Source organism: Salmo salar, chromosome ssa02 (assembly GCF_905237065.1).
Source record: "Salmo salar chromosome ssa02, Ssal_v3.1, whole genome shotgun sequence".
NCBI lineage: Eukaryota > Metazoa > Chordata > Actinopteri > Salmoniformes > Salmonidae > Salmo > Salmo salar.
In genome coordinates, this window is record NC_059443.1 from 86,159,132 (window position 1) to 86,172,310 (window position 13,179).

Sequence of the window (13,179 nt, forward strand, 5' to 3'; positions counted from 1 at the left end):
TTTATGGTTGAAGCAACGTGTACCTAAGCGATTATATGCAACGCAGGACAGGCTAGATAAACTAGTAATATCATCAACCATGTGTAGTTAACTAGTGATTATGATTGATTGATTGTTTTTTATAAGATAAGTTTAATGCTAGCTAGCAGCTTACCTTGGCTTCTTACTGCGTTCGCGTAACAGGCAGGCTCCTCGTGGAGTGCAATGTAAAGCAGGTGGTTAGAGAGTTGGACTAGTTAACCGTAAGGTTGCAAGATTGAATCCCTGAGCTGACAAGGTAAAAATCTGTCGTTCTGCCCCTGAACAAGGCAGTTAACCCACTGTTCCTAGGCCGTCATTGAAAATAAGAATGTGTTCTTAACCTACTTGCCTAGTTAAATAAAGGTTAAAAAAAAAAAGATTTCCGATTGTTATGAAAACTTGAAATCAGCTGTAATTAATTGGCCATTCCGATTAATCGGTCGACCTCTAGTGATGTTTTACTACACACCGTGCCCCCCAATAGTGCCACGTGTGAGTTGGGTTGGCTACACCAAAGATGATGGATATACTGACAAGATGTCTCTCTGCCCTAACAAGGGGAGTCGTTGTCCACAAAGCTTCACTGCGGGTTGTCTCGCTTCCGCTTATCCTTTCTTTGGATTGGTGGATACATCTTATTATTGTAATCTATTGTTTATATTCTATGAGGGTTGTTGACGTCAACCGCCTGTATTCAATGAAGAGAGATGCTAAGCTACTAGCATGAATATGCATAGCGATCTGGAGACAACTCCTATAGTGTTTTTATCAAAGTTGTCGGTATGTCACGTGTCCACATAACAACTTAAGAATTACGAAACTTCTGTTGGATCAAGTAAACCTCACGTAGCAAATAAGCCATTCATTTTGTTGTTGACCAAATTCGATACTTTCCACATTGGGTTGATAATTGTTTCCACTTGGATACAATCTACTGTAACCTACTGGCATGACCTAGAGAGATACAACCTACTGTAACCTACTGGCATGACCTAGAGAGATACAACCTACTGTAGCCTACTGGCATGACCTAGAGAGATACAACCTACTGTAGCCTACTGGCATGACCTACAGAGTTACAACCTACTGTAGCCTACTGGCATGACCTAGAGAGTTACAACCTACTGTAGCCTACTGGCATGACCTAGAGAGATACAACCTACTGTAACCTACTGGCATGACCTAGAGAGTTACAACCTGCTGTAACCTACTGGCATGACCTAGAGAGTTACAACCTACTGTAGCCTACTGGCATGACCTAGAGAGTTACAACCTACTGTAGCCTACTGGCATGTCCTACAGAGATACAACCACTGATATGCAAGCATTTCTAAACTTTTTTCTCACTTTTATGGGGTATTGTGAGGTCATTATGAGGTATTGTCTGAATATTGATCATTAAAAAAAAAAAGGTTTCCATTTTAGAATAAGGTTGTAACGTAACAAAATGTGTAAAAAGGGTCTGAATGCATGTATGTTGTATGTTCTTGGGCAGATAAAAAATAAATAATAGTATTTTCTTTCTACCAATTGATTGGTTGAAATTTTATGATGTGTATTTGTTCATATAGACACACCCCATGTGTTTAATAAAATCAACTGTATGTGCAGAACTGAACTGATGCTTCAAGCGTTTGATTAAATAATTAACACACACAAATGACTTGAGGAAGCCAGAGATCAATATAACCAGAAGAAAATAACCAATTCCCGACCTGCTGCTGGCCTTCGTAAATTCTGACGTTATGCTCCTGAAGTTTCCGGTAAAATCTGCAAACATTTTCCATTTCCATTTGAAGTGCCAATTTATCTGACCATTTCTACCGATCTGCGTGCCAGTTATGAACGAGTTACAACACCTGTTTGGCCCCGCCACTTACTGGGTCGGTGAAGAGCGGTATTACATTTAAGGAATATATCTGAGTCTCACGCTCATCACCTGTGGAAGGCGGGGCTTCCAGCGAGGCGTGGATTTAATAGTATGTTGTACCTAGTATACCTCCTTCAGGGAACAGTAGTTATAGTCATAACGTGTGGATTTAATAGTGTGTTGTACCTAGTTTCCCTCCTTCAGGGAACAGTAGTCATAACATTAAGCTTGTCATATGATAAACTTCAACTTAAATACTGGATCTTGCTGTGGGACAGTTTTTTGTATTCAGATCTCTGAAATGCACTCTAACTACGTAACATTTAGTGTCTCCTTATGTTACGCTGGGAAAACAAAAATCCTAAATAATTTCAGAGTTTGCTAAATCCAATGGTTCTAACCAAGAGTCACCTTAACTTTATAGACAACACCCAAATGGATACTGTCATTAATGCGGTTCATCAATAATTACTCATAATTCTTAATACTGTAGCTGTTTAGTTAGTCACATGTTCAATTATCATCAGCTGATCCAGGAAATCATTTTCTGAATGGCAGTCACATGACAAACATCACGACATGCAACAACAACCAAAGTGCTTCTTCATTCATTACTCTGGTAAAGACAGTTATGCCGTGCTCCACGTTGGATCCAACATCCCTAAAAAATTGATGTTTATAATGTGTTATTGTCTGCTTGATTCAGGACATTTAGAATGACAACCCATTACAGAGTAGCCTAGTGGGATTATTCACAAAATGATCTGGTGATCAAGTTATGAAATGTCATGACAAAGACATTTTTGTTTCCATGTTTCACCTGAAATATTAAATGATTTATAGTCCTAGGTCTATGTTGTTGTTAGGTGAAGTTATGGGTCCTACAGTAGGTCTATGTTGTTGTTAGGTGAAGTTATGGGTCCTACAGTAGGTCTATGTTGTTGTTGGGTGAAGTTATGGGTCCTGCAGTAGGTCTATGTTATTGTTAGGTTAAGTTATGGGTCCTACAGTAGGTCTATGTTGTTGTTAGGTGAAGTTATGGGCCAATTTGTTAAACACTAATTCATTTGCGACAATAACACAAACATATTAATCAGGACATTCAAACGAGCCTTAGAATTATAATCCAAAAGTAGTGTGAAATACACTCATAATTGTGGTGGCTAATTTCTGCATTACCAAATGAGGAGAGTTACAAACACACCAGTCTGAGTTAAACTACATCTTTAATACATAAGTTACTTTTGCAAAAGCATCTTTGACTTTCAACGATTCACCATTTCTAATGACCCGTTAGTGTTAACACAATGGCTACTGAGATCTTTATAGCACGATCCACCCCCTTTTGACATGACAAACCACAGATAGTTAGGAACGGTTCACAAAGAAAGACTGTTTACTTTAGAGAGGAGTATCTACAGCCAGATAGCAGTCGCTATAAATTATCGTTCAGTTTGCTCCCTACTGACGAGGTTCTAATTTCATCCCTGGTACTTCATAGAACAAAAACACAATTTCATCCAATGGCATATATCAATTGTTAACTCTAGATACTCCCATCTCAAGAAAGCCCCATCTTGACCCCACTCCTGGACAAGCTCACTGAGGGGAGTGACCTGCGCACAGACATTGTGGAGACAAATAATTGGTTCCCCATTAATCACACCATCCCTTCACATGGTTTAAGAATAGGTAAAGACACATTCACATGAAGACACATTCACATGAAGACAATGTTTCATTCTGTCCTCCGCTCTTGCTGATATTCTGCATAGCAACAGAGACATGTAAAAAACAAGTCTGACCTCTCCCCTCTCTGGGCCCCAAGTGATTGAGCCCCAGGTAAGGGAAATGTGCAACTGAAAGACACCACAGTCCAAAGGACACTTTCTAATGACAAGTATCTCACATAAGCATATTATACTAATAAAACGTCTTAATTATTATGTTAGCCAACTAATTCTGATTCATCCACCACATAATCAACCTGTAAATGGAGGCTATTTTTGCTGTCAGCCTATGAGAACTCTCCTGAGTTTACCCCCACGGTGGTGAATCAGTAAATAGCGACACAGTACTTAATGTGAGATTCCTTGAGTAGCACTCCTGATCTTGCGCTGATAATGCACTGTAATATTCAGAATACATTGTGAAAAACTAAAATCTTCGCTCACCATTGTTGCTCCATGCAGATATACTACATCCATAACTAGCGGTTTCCTCATTACCAGATATACTACATCCATAACTAGTGGTTTCCTCATTACCAGATATACTACATCCATAACTAGTGGTTTCCTCATGACCAGATATACTACATCCATAACTAGTGGTTTCCTCATGACCAGATATACTACATCCATAACTAGTGGTTTCCTCATGACCAGATATACTACATCCATAACTAGTGGTTTCCTCATTACCAGATATACTACATCCATATCTAGTGGTTTCCTCATTACCAGATATACTACATCCATAACTAGTGGTTTCCTCATTAGCAGGAAGGAGTTTCTGCAACCAAATTGTGTGTGCATCGCCCTCGTTCCGCAATTTTAGCTAACACAGAAAGGGGCCTATATTGGGGACCAAAAGTCGTCTGGCACACTGCTTAGAATTTCAACAACATAAATAACTTATTTCTAGCCTACAATCATCGATGTTACTACTAATGTGAAAACAAGACAAAATATGATTATTGTTACTCACTTGACTGTATTAAGACAATTGTCAAATAATTTAACAGATGTCAATTGTTGTACAACTTCATGGCTACGCTCTGAGCATCACCTTTTACTGTGGATATCTGTTGTGGGCCTTTAACCATCTGTCTGACTTTGTTGTTCACACAGGAGAGAGACGTGACTATCTTGCATCCTCTGGGGTACCTCAACAACATCATGATGCTGACGAGCCAGAGAAGAATCTCTCCACATCAGAACACCTCAAGAAACACCAGCAGAGACCCACAGGGAAGAAATCTCACCACTGCTCTCACTGTGGGAAAAGTTGCAAATCTTCATCAGAACTTAAAATACACCTGACAATTCACACAGGACAGAAATCTTTTGGCTGTGATCAATGTGGGAAGAGTTTTACTCGGCTACAAACCCTGAGATCACACCAGAGAATACACACTGGAGAGAAACCTTATAGGTGTAACCAATGTGGGAAGAGTTTTCCTACATCTAGCTATCTAACTATACACCAGAGAACTCATACAGGAGAGAAACCATATAGCTGTACTCAATGTGGGAAGAGTTTTACTCGGCCAGACAGCCTGATATTACACCAGAAAACACACACTGGAGAGAAACCTTATAGCTGTAATCAATGTGGGAAGAGTTTTACTCGGCCAGACAGCCTGATATTACACCAGAGAACACACACAGGAGAGAAACCTTATAGCTGTAATCAATGTGGGAAGAGTTTTTCTACATCTAGAGATCTCACTAAACACCAGAGAACTCATACAGGAGAGAAACCATATAGCTGTACTCAATGTGGGAAGAGTTTTTCTACGTCTAGCTATCTCACTATACACCAGAGAACACACACAGGAGAGAAACAATATAGCTGTAGTCAATGTGGGGCAAGATTTGCTTGGCTAACCAGCCTAGTATCACACCAGAGAACACACACAGGAGAGAAACCTCCTAGCTGTGATCAATGTGGGAAGAGTTTTACTAGATCTAGCTATCTAACTATACACCAGAGAACACACACGAGATAATCCTTGCTGTGCTCAATGTGGAAAGAGATACTCTGATAAAAGATCTCTGACTAAACATCAGAAAATACATGGAGTTGTTTCATGATATCAATGAATTAATGTCACAATGTAGAATGTTTTAACATTGTAGTAGGAGTATTTTAATGTCACAATGTAGAACCCTAAACGTTTGTCCCCTGTTCTATTGATTTCAACATGATATGGATATTAGCCTCAGGGGGAAAATCCAGGCTCTGAATTGAAAGAGTACTATTTATGAGATTTAACAAAAAGTGACTGACAAAAAAGAGTTGTTACACTTACGATGTTGTTGACCCACTTGAATCAAAATGCATCACTCCAAAATGTAGCTGACTGTCTTCTGCAGGTTGTCCTCTAACCAGTGAGGTAAATATATCTCCCATTTCCATGTGTTTGTTGTTGTTAGTTTCAACAGCACATGCAACCTGATTTCCCCCTAATTGATATCAGTGATTTATTGCTACTTGTCAAAACAACAGCGTTTCTGGTGCTTGTGCAGTTTATAAGGTGCTTGTTTAAAAAAATACAAGTAATATGATTATTGTGGCAGATGTTTATGTATATAGTACATTTTATGTTTAGGTTTTCAATATATCCCAAACTGTTTCTGCATATCGGTTATTGATTTGGACACGTTAGAACTGTGTTTTGACGTTGGGGCTATCCCACCTAGCAACATGTTGTTGAAAAGAAGACTATGCCCGACTTTCGGTTGAAAGTGAAGTCATTTCGTCAATGACTTGAAAACAACTTCATTTCAACGTACTTGCTGCCTATACACATGGACACAGTATAATAAATTGGTCTATAATCAATTTTATTAACAATCCTACATCACTCCAGCATTTATTGACAACATTCAAGTGCTAATTGTCTTTATTCCACTACTGAAGAAGCATGACTCAAATCACCTCATATTTCAAACATTCAGCCTGACAAAAGATACATTTTATTATTCCATGCCTCACCATTAAGTTAATTATTGCCAATACATATTAACAAAGGGGTGTACATTTGGTTTGATATTTCATATTTACAAATTAATGTAACATTTAGTAATCAATGATTTATGCAACCAACTGACAATTTTTGGGAACAATTATATTGACATTGTTGCCCTGCTTTTAGAATATCAGGGTTCATTCTCAGATGTGCCAACCCAAATGTACTAGAGCATGACATTGGGGACTGGGCCCCGATCCAACAACATGCCTATCTAGTGAACCCTGAAAAGAGAGAGAAGCTCCGCAGTGAGGTGGAAAGTTACTACGGATATTGCAGGAGTTTCCTCTTGAAATCAGACATGTCCGTGTTAAGGACAACTTGGTTGCTGATTGTCTGAAAGGTGGGCAGTCAAAAAGATTTGTGTTTAGCCAGTGCGTTGCTTTGGATCTTAATTTATTTTGACTTAACGTTTTTCCATATTGGAGATGAGTTTTGTTTGGGCTCATTCCAAGTGGACGAGAGATCTAGAAGCTAGTGAGTTTTAGGATTCTATAGAAAGAAAAAGGAGAGAAAAATAATACTATTGTATATTATTTAGAAATGTGTGTTTTCTTGTTTTTAATTGTTGACAGCCAGTTGACACCATGTTTACATTGGTGAAGGTGAAGCATTGTAGTTGATTATAATGTGAAATGGAAGTTGTTTTCTGTTGGTGGTGAGCAAACTTGTCCAACAAAAATATAGGATATATTTGTTGTCTTAAGGGGGTAGGTGTTACAGGCTTTGGTTTTTCCATTTATGTTTTGAGGTTGGACTTTAGCACGTCTAGCTCGTTAGCACGTCTAGCTCGTTAGCACGTCTAGCTCGTTAGCACGTCTAGCTCGTTAGCACGTCTAGCTCGTTAGCACGTCTAGCTCGTTAGCACTGATTGGTGTCACCTCGTTAGTCAGTATGTGTTACACCTGTGCTGGCTTGTCCATCTCGTTAGTGGGAAGGTGTTTCACCTGAGCTGGTCCAGGTTCTATTTAAGAGTGTCTGGCCCAGTGCTCCAGTTGTCTTGATAGATGTGGAGAGTCAACACCTTTAGTTGCTCCACCTTTTTGGTTTGCTTCCTGTCTTTAAGTTTGGTGTGGGTTTTCCTTTTGTTTTCCTCTTCTTGGGCAGATTTAGTGGGTCTCATGATGGGTGTCTTTTAGGTCCCAGTTGTTGTTACTAGTCAACTTTCAGTGGACACCCCATAGTGTCTATCAGAACCCCTCCTAAAAAACAAGCTTATATTTCAGGTTGGATATTGCATCCAATCAATATTTTAATCAATGGCATTTCCTTACAATATTCATTAGTCTTTCAGTTGTTATTCTTCTGTTTGTTGTGTTCTAAATATTTCCGTTTATTTTTATTTTTTTTCTTCCTGTGAAGACATTGTGTTGCATCCATGTCTGAAATGTGCTGTATAAATAAAGCTTGATTAGATTTCAACAAATGAACCCAATGACTGACCAATCGACAGACTCTTGGTCCATCTTAGTATGAAAAACAGTATCACTTTTCCAGCCTGCTGAAGGCGTGGTGGAGTGGTAAACACCACCCCCGGCTCTACCAGGGGCTTGAGGTGGTCTCCCACAGCTCTGCTTATGTCATGTTCTGTGGCCTTGCTGTTCCATTTCTTGACTGCCCCTGCAACACAGAAACACATTTAGTCATATTATATAAAACACTCAAAGTAATGGATATGGAGCATCTATGGCCTCAGTTGCACCTAAATGTGACTACTGCATTAGGTCTGGATGCACAAGGTCTGCATTAGGTCTGGATGCACTAAAGTCACAATGTGCTGCATTAGGTTTATATCTGCCAGGATGGGCAATGTGTTCGGAATTTGAGTCTGGCCACCAAATACGCATAAGCAATGTAAAATGATGGGGTGAATGAGTGGGGAAAAGTACATTTACACAAATGACCTTCATAATATCAAAGAACAAATGTGTGTCTGAGGGGAAATTAACTTTCATACAGCCAAAAGGGGTGAGAAATTACACCAATATCAGTGGACAATTTGCACTAATGTAAATAAACATGGATGATGGAACATATTCCCTTTTGCTGATCTGATGAACCACTAAGGGGACATAAATATTTACCATCTAAGCCATGTGTGACCTCTCACCTCTCTGGCTGTAGAAATGTTCTTCCTAACCAGTCCCTCAACAGCTCTCTGACTGAGTTCCACCCTCACTGGGTCTTCAGAGGAGAGGAAGGCTGAGGAGGGATGGAAGGATGAATGGATCAGTCAGTCAATAAAGTGTAGAGCTGCTGTCTATGCTGTCTGACAAAATCACTATTTTAGTAGTTCATTAAAGTAAATAAGGCTTTATGACTGCTGAATACCAACTATTAATCACTTAGATCAGAGATACATCCTTGAGACGTCCCTAGCCCGTTGAAGTTGATATTTAAAATGGTTAAGGTAGGGTTTAAGGTTAGAGTTTAGGGTAGGGATGACGCAAGGATCCCAGATAGCATTGACCATTTACATAGCAGGTGATGGGTTCTGAACTTGAAAATATTTAATATCCTTATTATGTGAAATTGAATGAAACAATAATGTATGTTGATGCAAATATGATGTACAATATTCCATGATGTTTCTATGTGATAACAATAGCCTAATATATTTAATATGCCATAAACTAGTTTCACTATTTAATTTTAATTAACTTAATCATTATGACACACCCCTCACTATTGTCATTGGTTACACTAACTGCACTGTTTGTCTACATAACCTGGTTCAAGTATTCATGACATCACCCTGAGGAAGGCACAGTGATGCCGAAACGTTGATAAATACCCATTCAATTGCTGGGAGTTTATACATGGAGTTTGCGACTTTCTTTATTTTTATAGTTTATTCGCCGTTAGTCAGCACCTCCTCACAAATTATTTTTCTGGGTGTGCGCCAGCTCATGTTTTTAAGGGTATGTAACAGCACATCCGCCACGCTGATCCTCAACACAGGGGCCCCTCAGGGGTGCGTGCTCAGCCCCCTCCTCTACTCCCTGTTCATTCATGACTGCACAGCCAGGCACGACTCCAACACCATCATTAAGTTTGCCGATGCCACAACAGTGGTAGGCCTGATCACCAACAATGACTAGACAGCCTATAAAGAGAAGGTCAGAGACCTGGCCGTGTGGTGCAAGGAAAACAACCTCTCCCTCAAAGTGATCAAGACAAAGGAGATGATTGTGGACTACAGGAAAAGGAAGACAGAGCACGCCCCCAAGAGCACGCCCCCATTCTCATCGACAGGGCTGTAGTGGAGCAGATTGAGAGCTTCAAGTTCCTTGGTGTTCACATCACTGACAAACTATCATGGTCTAAGCACACCAAGACAGTCGTGAAGAGGGCACAACAAAACCTATTCCCCCTCAGGAGACTGAAAAGATTTAGCATGGGTCCTCAGATCCTCAAAAGGTTCTACAGCAGCACCATCGAGAGCATCCTGACTGGTTGCATCCCTGCCTGGTATGGCAACTGATTTGCCTCCGACCACAAGGCACTACAGAGGGTAGTGTGTACAGCCCAGTACATCACTGGGGCCAAGCTCCCTGCCACTCAAGACCTCTTACCAGGCGGTGTCAGAGGAAGCCCCCCACTCTCTGTTATCATCTATGCATAGTCACTTTAATAACTACCTACATGTACATATTACCTCAATTACCTCGACTAACCGGTGCCCCAGCACATTGACTCTGCACCGAATAACTTCTGCTCTTTAATTACTTGTTCCTTTTATTTTCTATTCTTATTTGTACTTTTTTTAAACTGCATTGTTGGTTAGGGGCTTGGAAGTAAGCATTTCATTGTAAGGTAAAATTCAATTTGATAGACTCATAGTACAGAATGAATGACTGACTGCCCAGTTCAACATCAGTTCACCGTCTCACCTCATACTGTATTGGAGCAGCAGCAGCTGACTGCCCAGTTCAACATCAGTTCACCGTCTCACCTCATACTGTATTGGAGCAGCAGCAGCTGACTGCCCAGTTCAACATCAGTTCACCGTCTCACCTCATACTGTATTAGAGCAGCAGCAGCTGCCTTGATCGTTGATACTAATCATCATGTTTGAATCTGAGAGTAAATAGAGCCGACTACACTCTAAAAATGAAGGGTTCAACTGGAGTTGTTCTCAGATCCCCTAAGAACCGTAGGGTTCTTGGTCAATGAAAAACAGCCCCAAAAGATTCTTCAAAGAACTTGTTAGAAGGTGGGTTCATCGAGGAACCTCCGTTGTTGCTGGACTTCTTCCGGGAACTTCGCAATTACAACTGAAAACGATGGTGACAAGTTTGGATGCGACAACAGTTAAAAAGGTTAAGTTGGGTTGATGTTTGGCTCTGAATATGTCTCGAAATAATTTATATAATAATATAACATACTAATGATGAATAACGAAGACAATGATGGTTTTCTGTGGATAGTTTCCATAACGTTACTATAGCTAATTAACGTAAATATTAGAAAGCCGGGTTTGACCGTCGGCGTTGTATGAGCTATAGTACAGTACCGTTAGCTAGCTAGCTAACGTTATGTCCTAACTAGGCACAACTAGGTTTGGATTATTTCCTCAACTATATTCTTTCCCATATATTGTATATCGTTTCCATAAAGCCAATATGGCTTTACACTCATTAGCGTAAGTTTCCAATCTAGAGCAGTTCTCACTTTTGTGATAATGAACTAGCTAACGTTAGCTTCGTTAAATAACTAACTAACTAAGGACGGTGACCTGTCCAGACGAGATGTTACAACAAACTGAATCGTCAATGGAGGGCTTCCTCTTTATATAGCCTGCTACAGCATGCAATACTATTAACTCACAAGGGGGCATAACGTTACATGTACAATACTGTCCCATTTTGGAAACATTACATGTATAATACTATCCCATTATGGAAACGTTACATGTACAATACTATCCAATTTTTGGAAACGTTACATGCTCAATACTATCCCATTATGGAAACGTTACATGCGCAATACTATCCCATTATGGAAACATTACATGCGCAATACTATCCCATTTTGGAAACGTTACATGCGCAATACTATCCCATTTTGGAAACGTTACATGCGCAATACTATCCCATTTTGGAAACGTTACATGCACAATACTATCGCATTTTGGAAACGTTACATGCACAATACTATCCCATTTTGGAAACGTTACATGTACAATACTATCCCATTTTGGAAACATTACATGGACAATACTATCCCATTTAGGAAACGTTACATGTACAATACTATCCCATTTTGGAAACGTTACATTTACAATACTATCCCATTTTGAAACGTTACATGCACAATACTATCCCATTATGGAAACGTTACATGCGCAATACTATCCCATTATGGAAACGTTACATGCGCAATACTATCCCATTATGGAAACGTTACATGCGCAATACTATCCCATTTTGGAAATGTTACATGCACAATACTATCCCATTTTGGAAACATTACATATGCAATACTATCCCATTTTGGAAACGTTACATGCGCAATACTATCCCATTTTGGAAACGTTACATGCACAATAATATCCCATTTTGAAACGGTACATGGACAATACTATCCCATTTTGGAAACGTTACATGTACAATACTATCCCATTTTGGAAACATTACATGTACAATACTATAACATTTTGGAAACGTTACATGTGCAATACTATCCCATTTTGGAAACGTTACATGCACAATACTATCCCATTTTGGAAACGTTACATGCACAATACTATCCCATTTTGGAAACGTTACATGTACAATACTATCCCATTTTGGAAACGTTACATGGACAATACTATCCCATTTTGTAAACGTTACATGTACAATACTATCCCATTTAGGAAACATTACATGTACAATACTATCCCATTTTGGAAACGTTACATGGACAATACTATCCCATTTTGGAAACGTTACATGTACAATACTATCCCATTTTGGAAACGTTACATGTACAATACTATCCCATTTAGGAAACGTTACATGTACAATACTATCCCATTTTGGAAACGTTACATGGACAATACTATCCCATTTTGGAAACGTTACATGTACAATACTATCCCATTTTGGAAACGTTACATGTACAATACTATCCCATTTTGAAACGTTACATGTCCGCCCCCTTGTGGAGGGAAATTTATATCTTAGATGGTAGCTGTAGATGGGATTCAAATGCATAATGGTATTAATACAGTGTCTAGACTACCTCTTTTGTATAAATGCCCTTCAGAATCCAAACACAGTATTGCCACGCAGCAAATGTTGCGTATAATCTTTCAAGTCAGCCTGAGAAATTATTGAACAATTTGTGTACAAAGATATCTTGAAATGTGATATTAGGCCTGTATGGCAGTACTGTATTGGCTAGTGCTTTCTCCAATATGTTCTTCTATTTTACATTGTATGTCGATGCCATTTATCTTTCAATATTTATTTAATATATATATATTAATACTTGTAAGACTATTCTTTGACACATTTTCTCTTCCTTTGAAATTCTTATAGGACAG

The 13,179-nt window shown here is 39.2% G+C and overlaps 1 protein-coding gene across 1 annotated transcript; it reads left to right on the plus strand.

The window, feature by feature from the left end:
* Positions 1 to 3,176: 3,176 nt before the first annotated feature.
* Positions 3,177 to 6,472, plus strand: LOC106578626 (gastrula zinc finger protein XlCGF17.1-like). The gene is made up of 2 exons (XM_045713463.1): positions 3,177 to 3,183; positions 4,744 to 6,472. The coding sequence occupies exons 1-2, from the start codon at positions 3,177 to 3,179 to the stop codon at positions 5,622 to 5,624; spliced, it is 888 nt and encodes a 295-aa protein (XP_045569419.1). The 3' UTR covers positions 5,625 to 6,472.
* Positions 6,473 to 13,179: the final 6,707 nt, after the last annotated feature.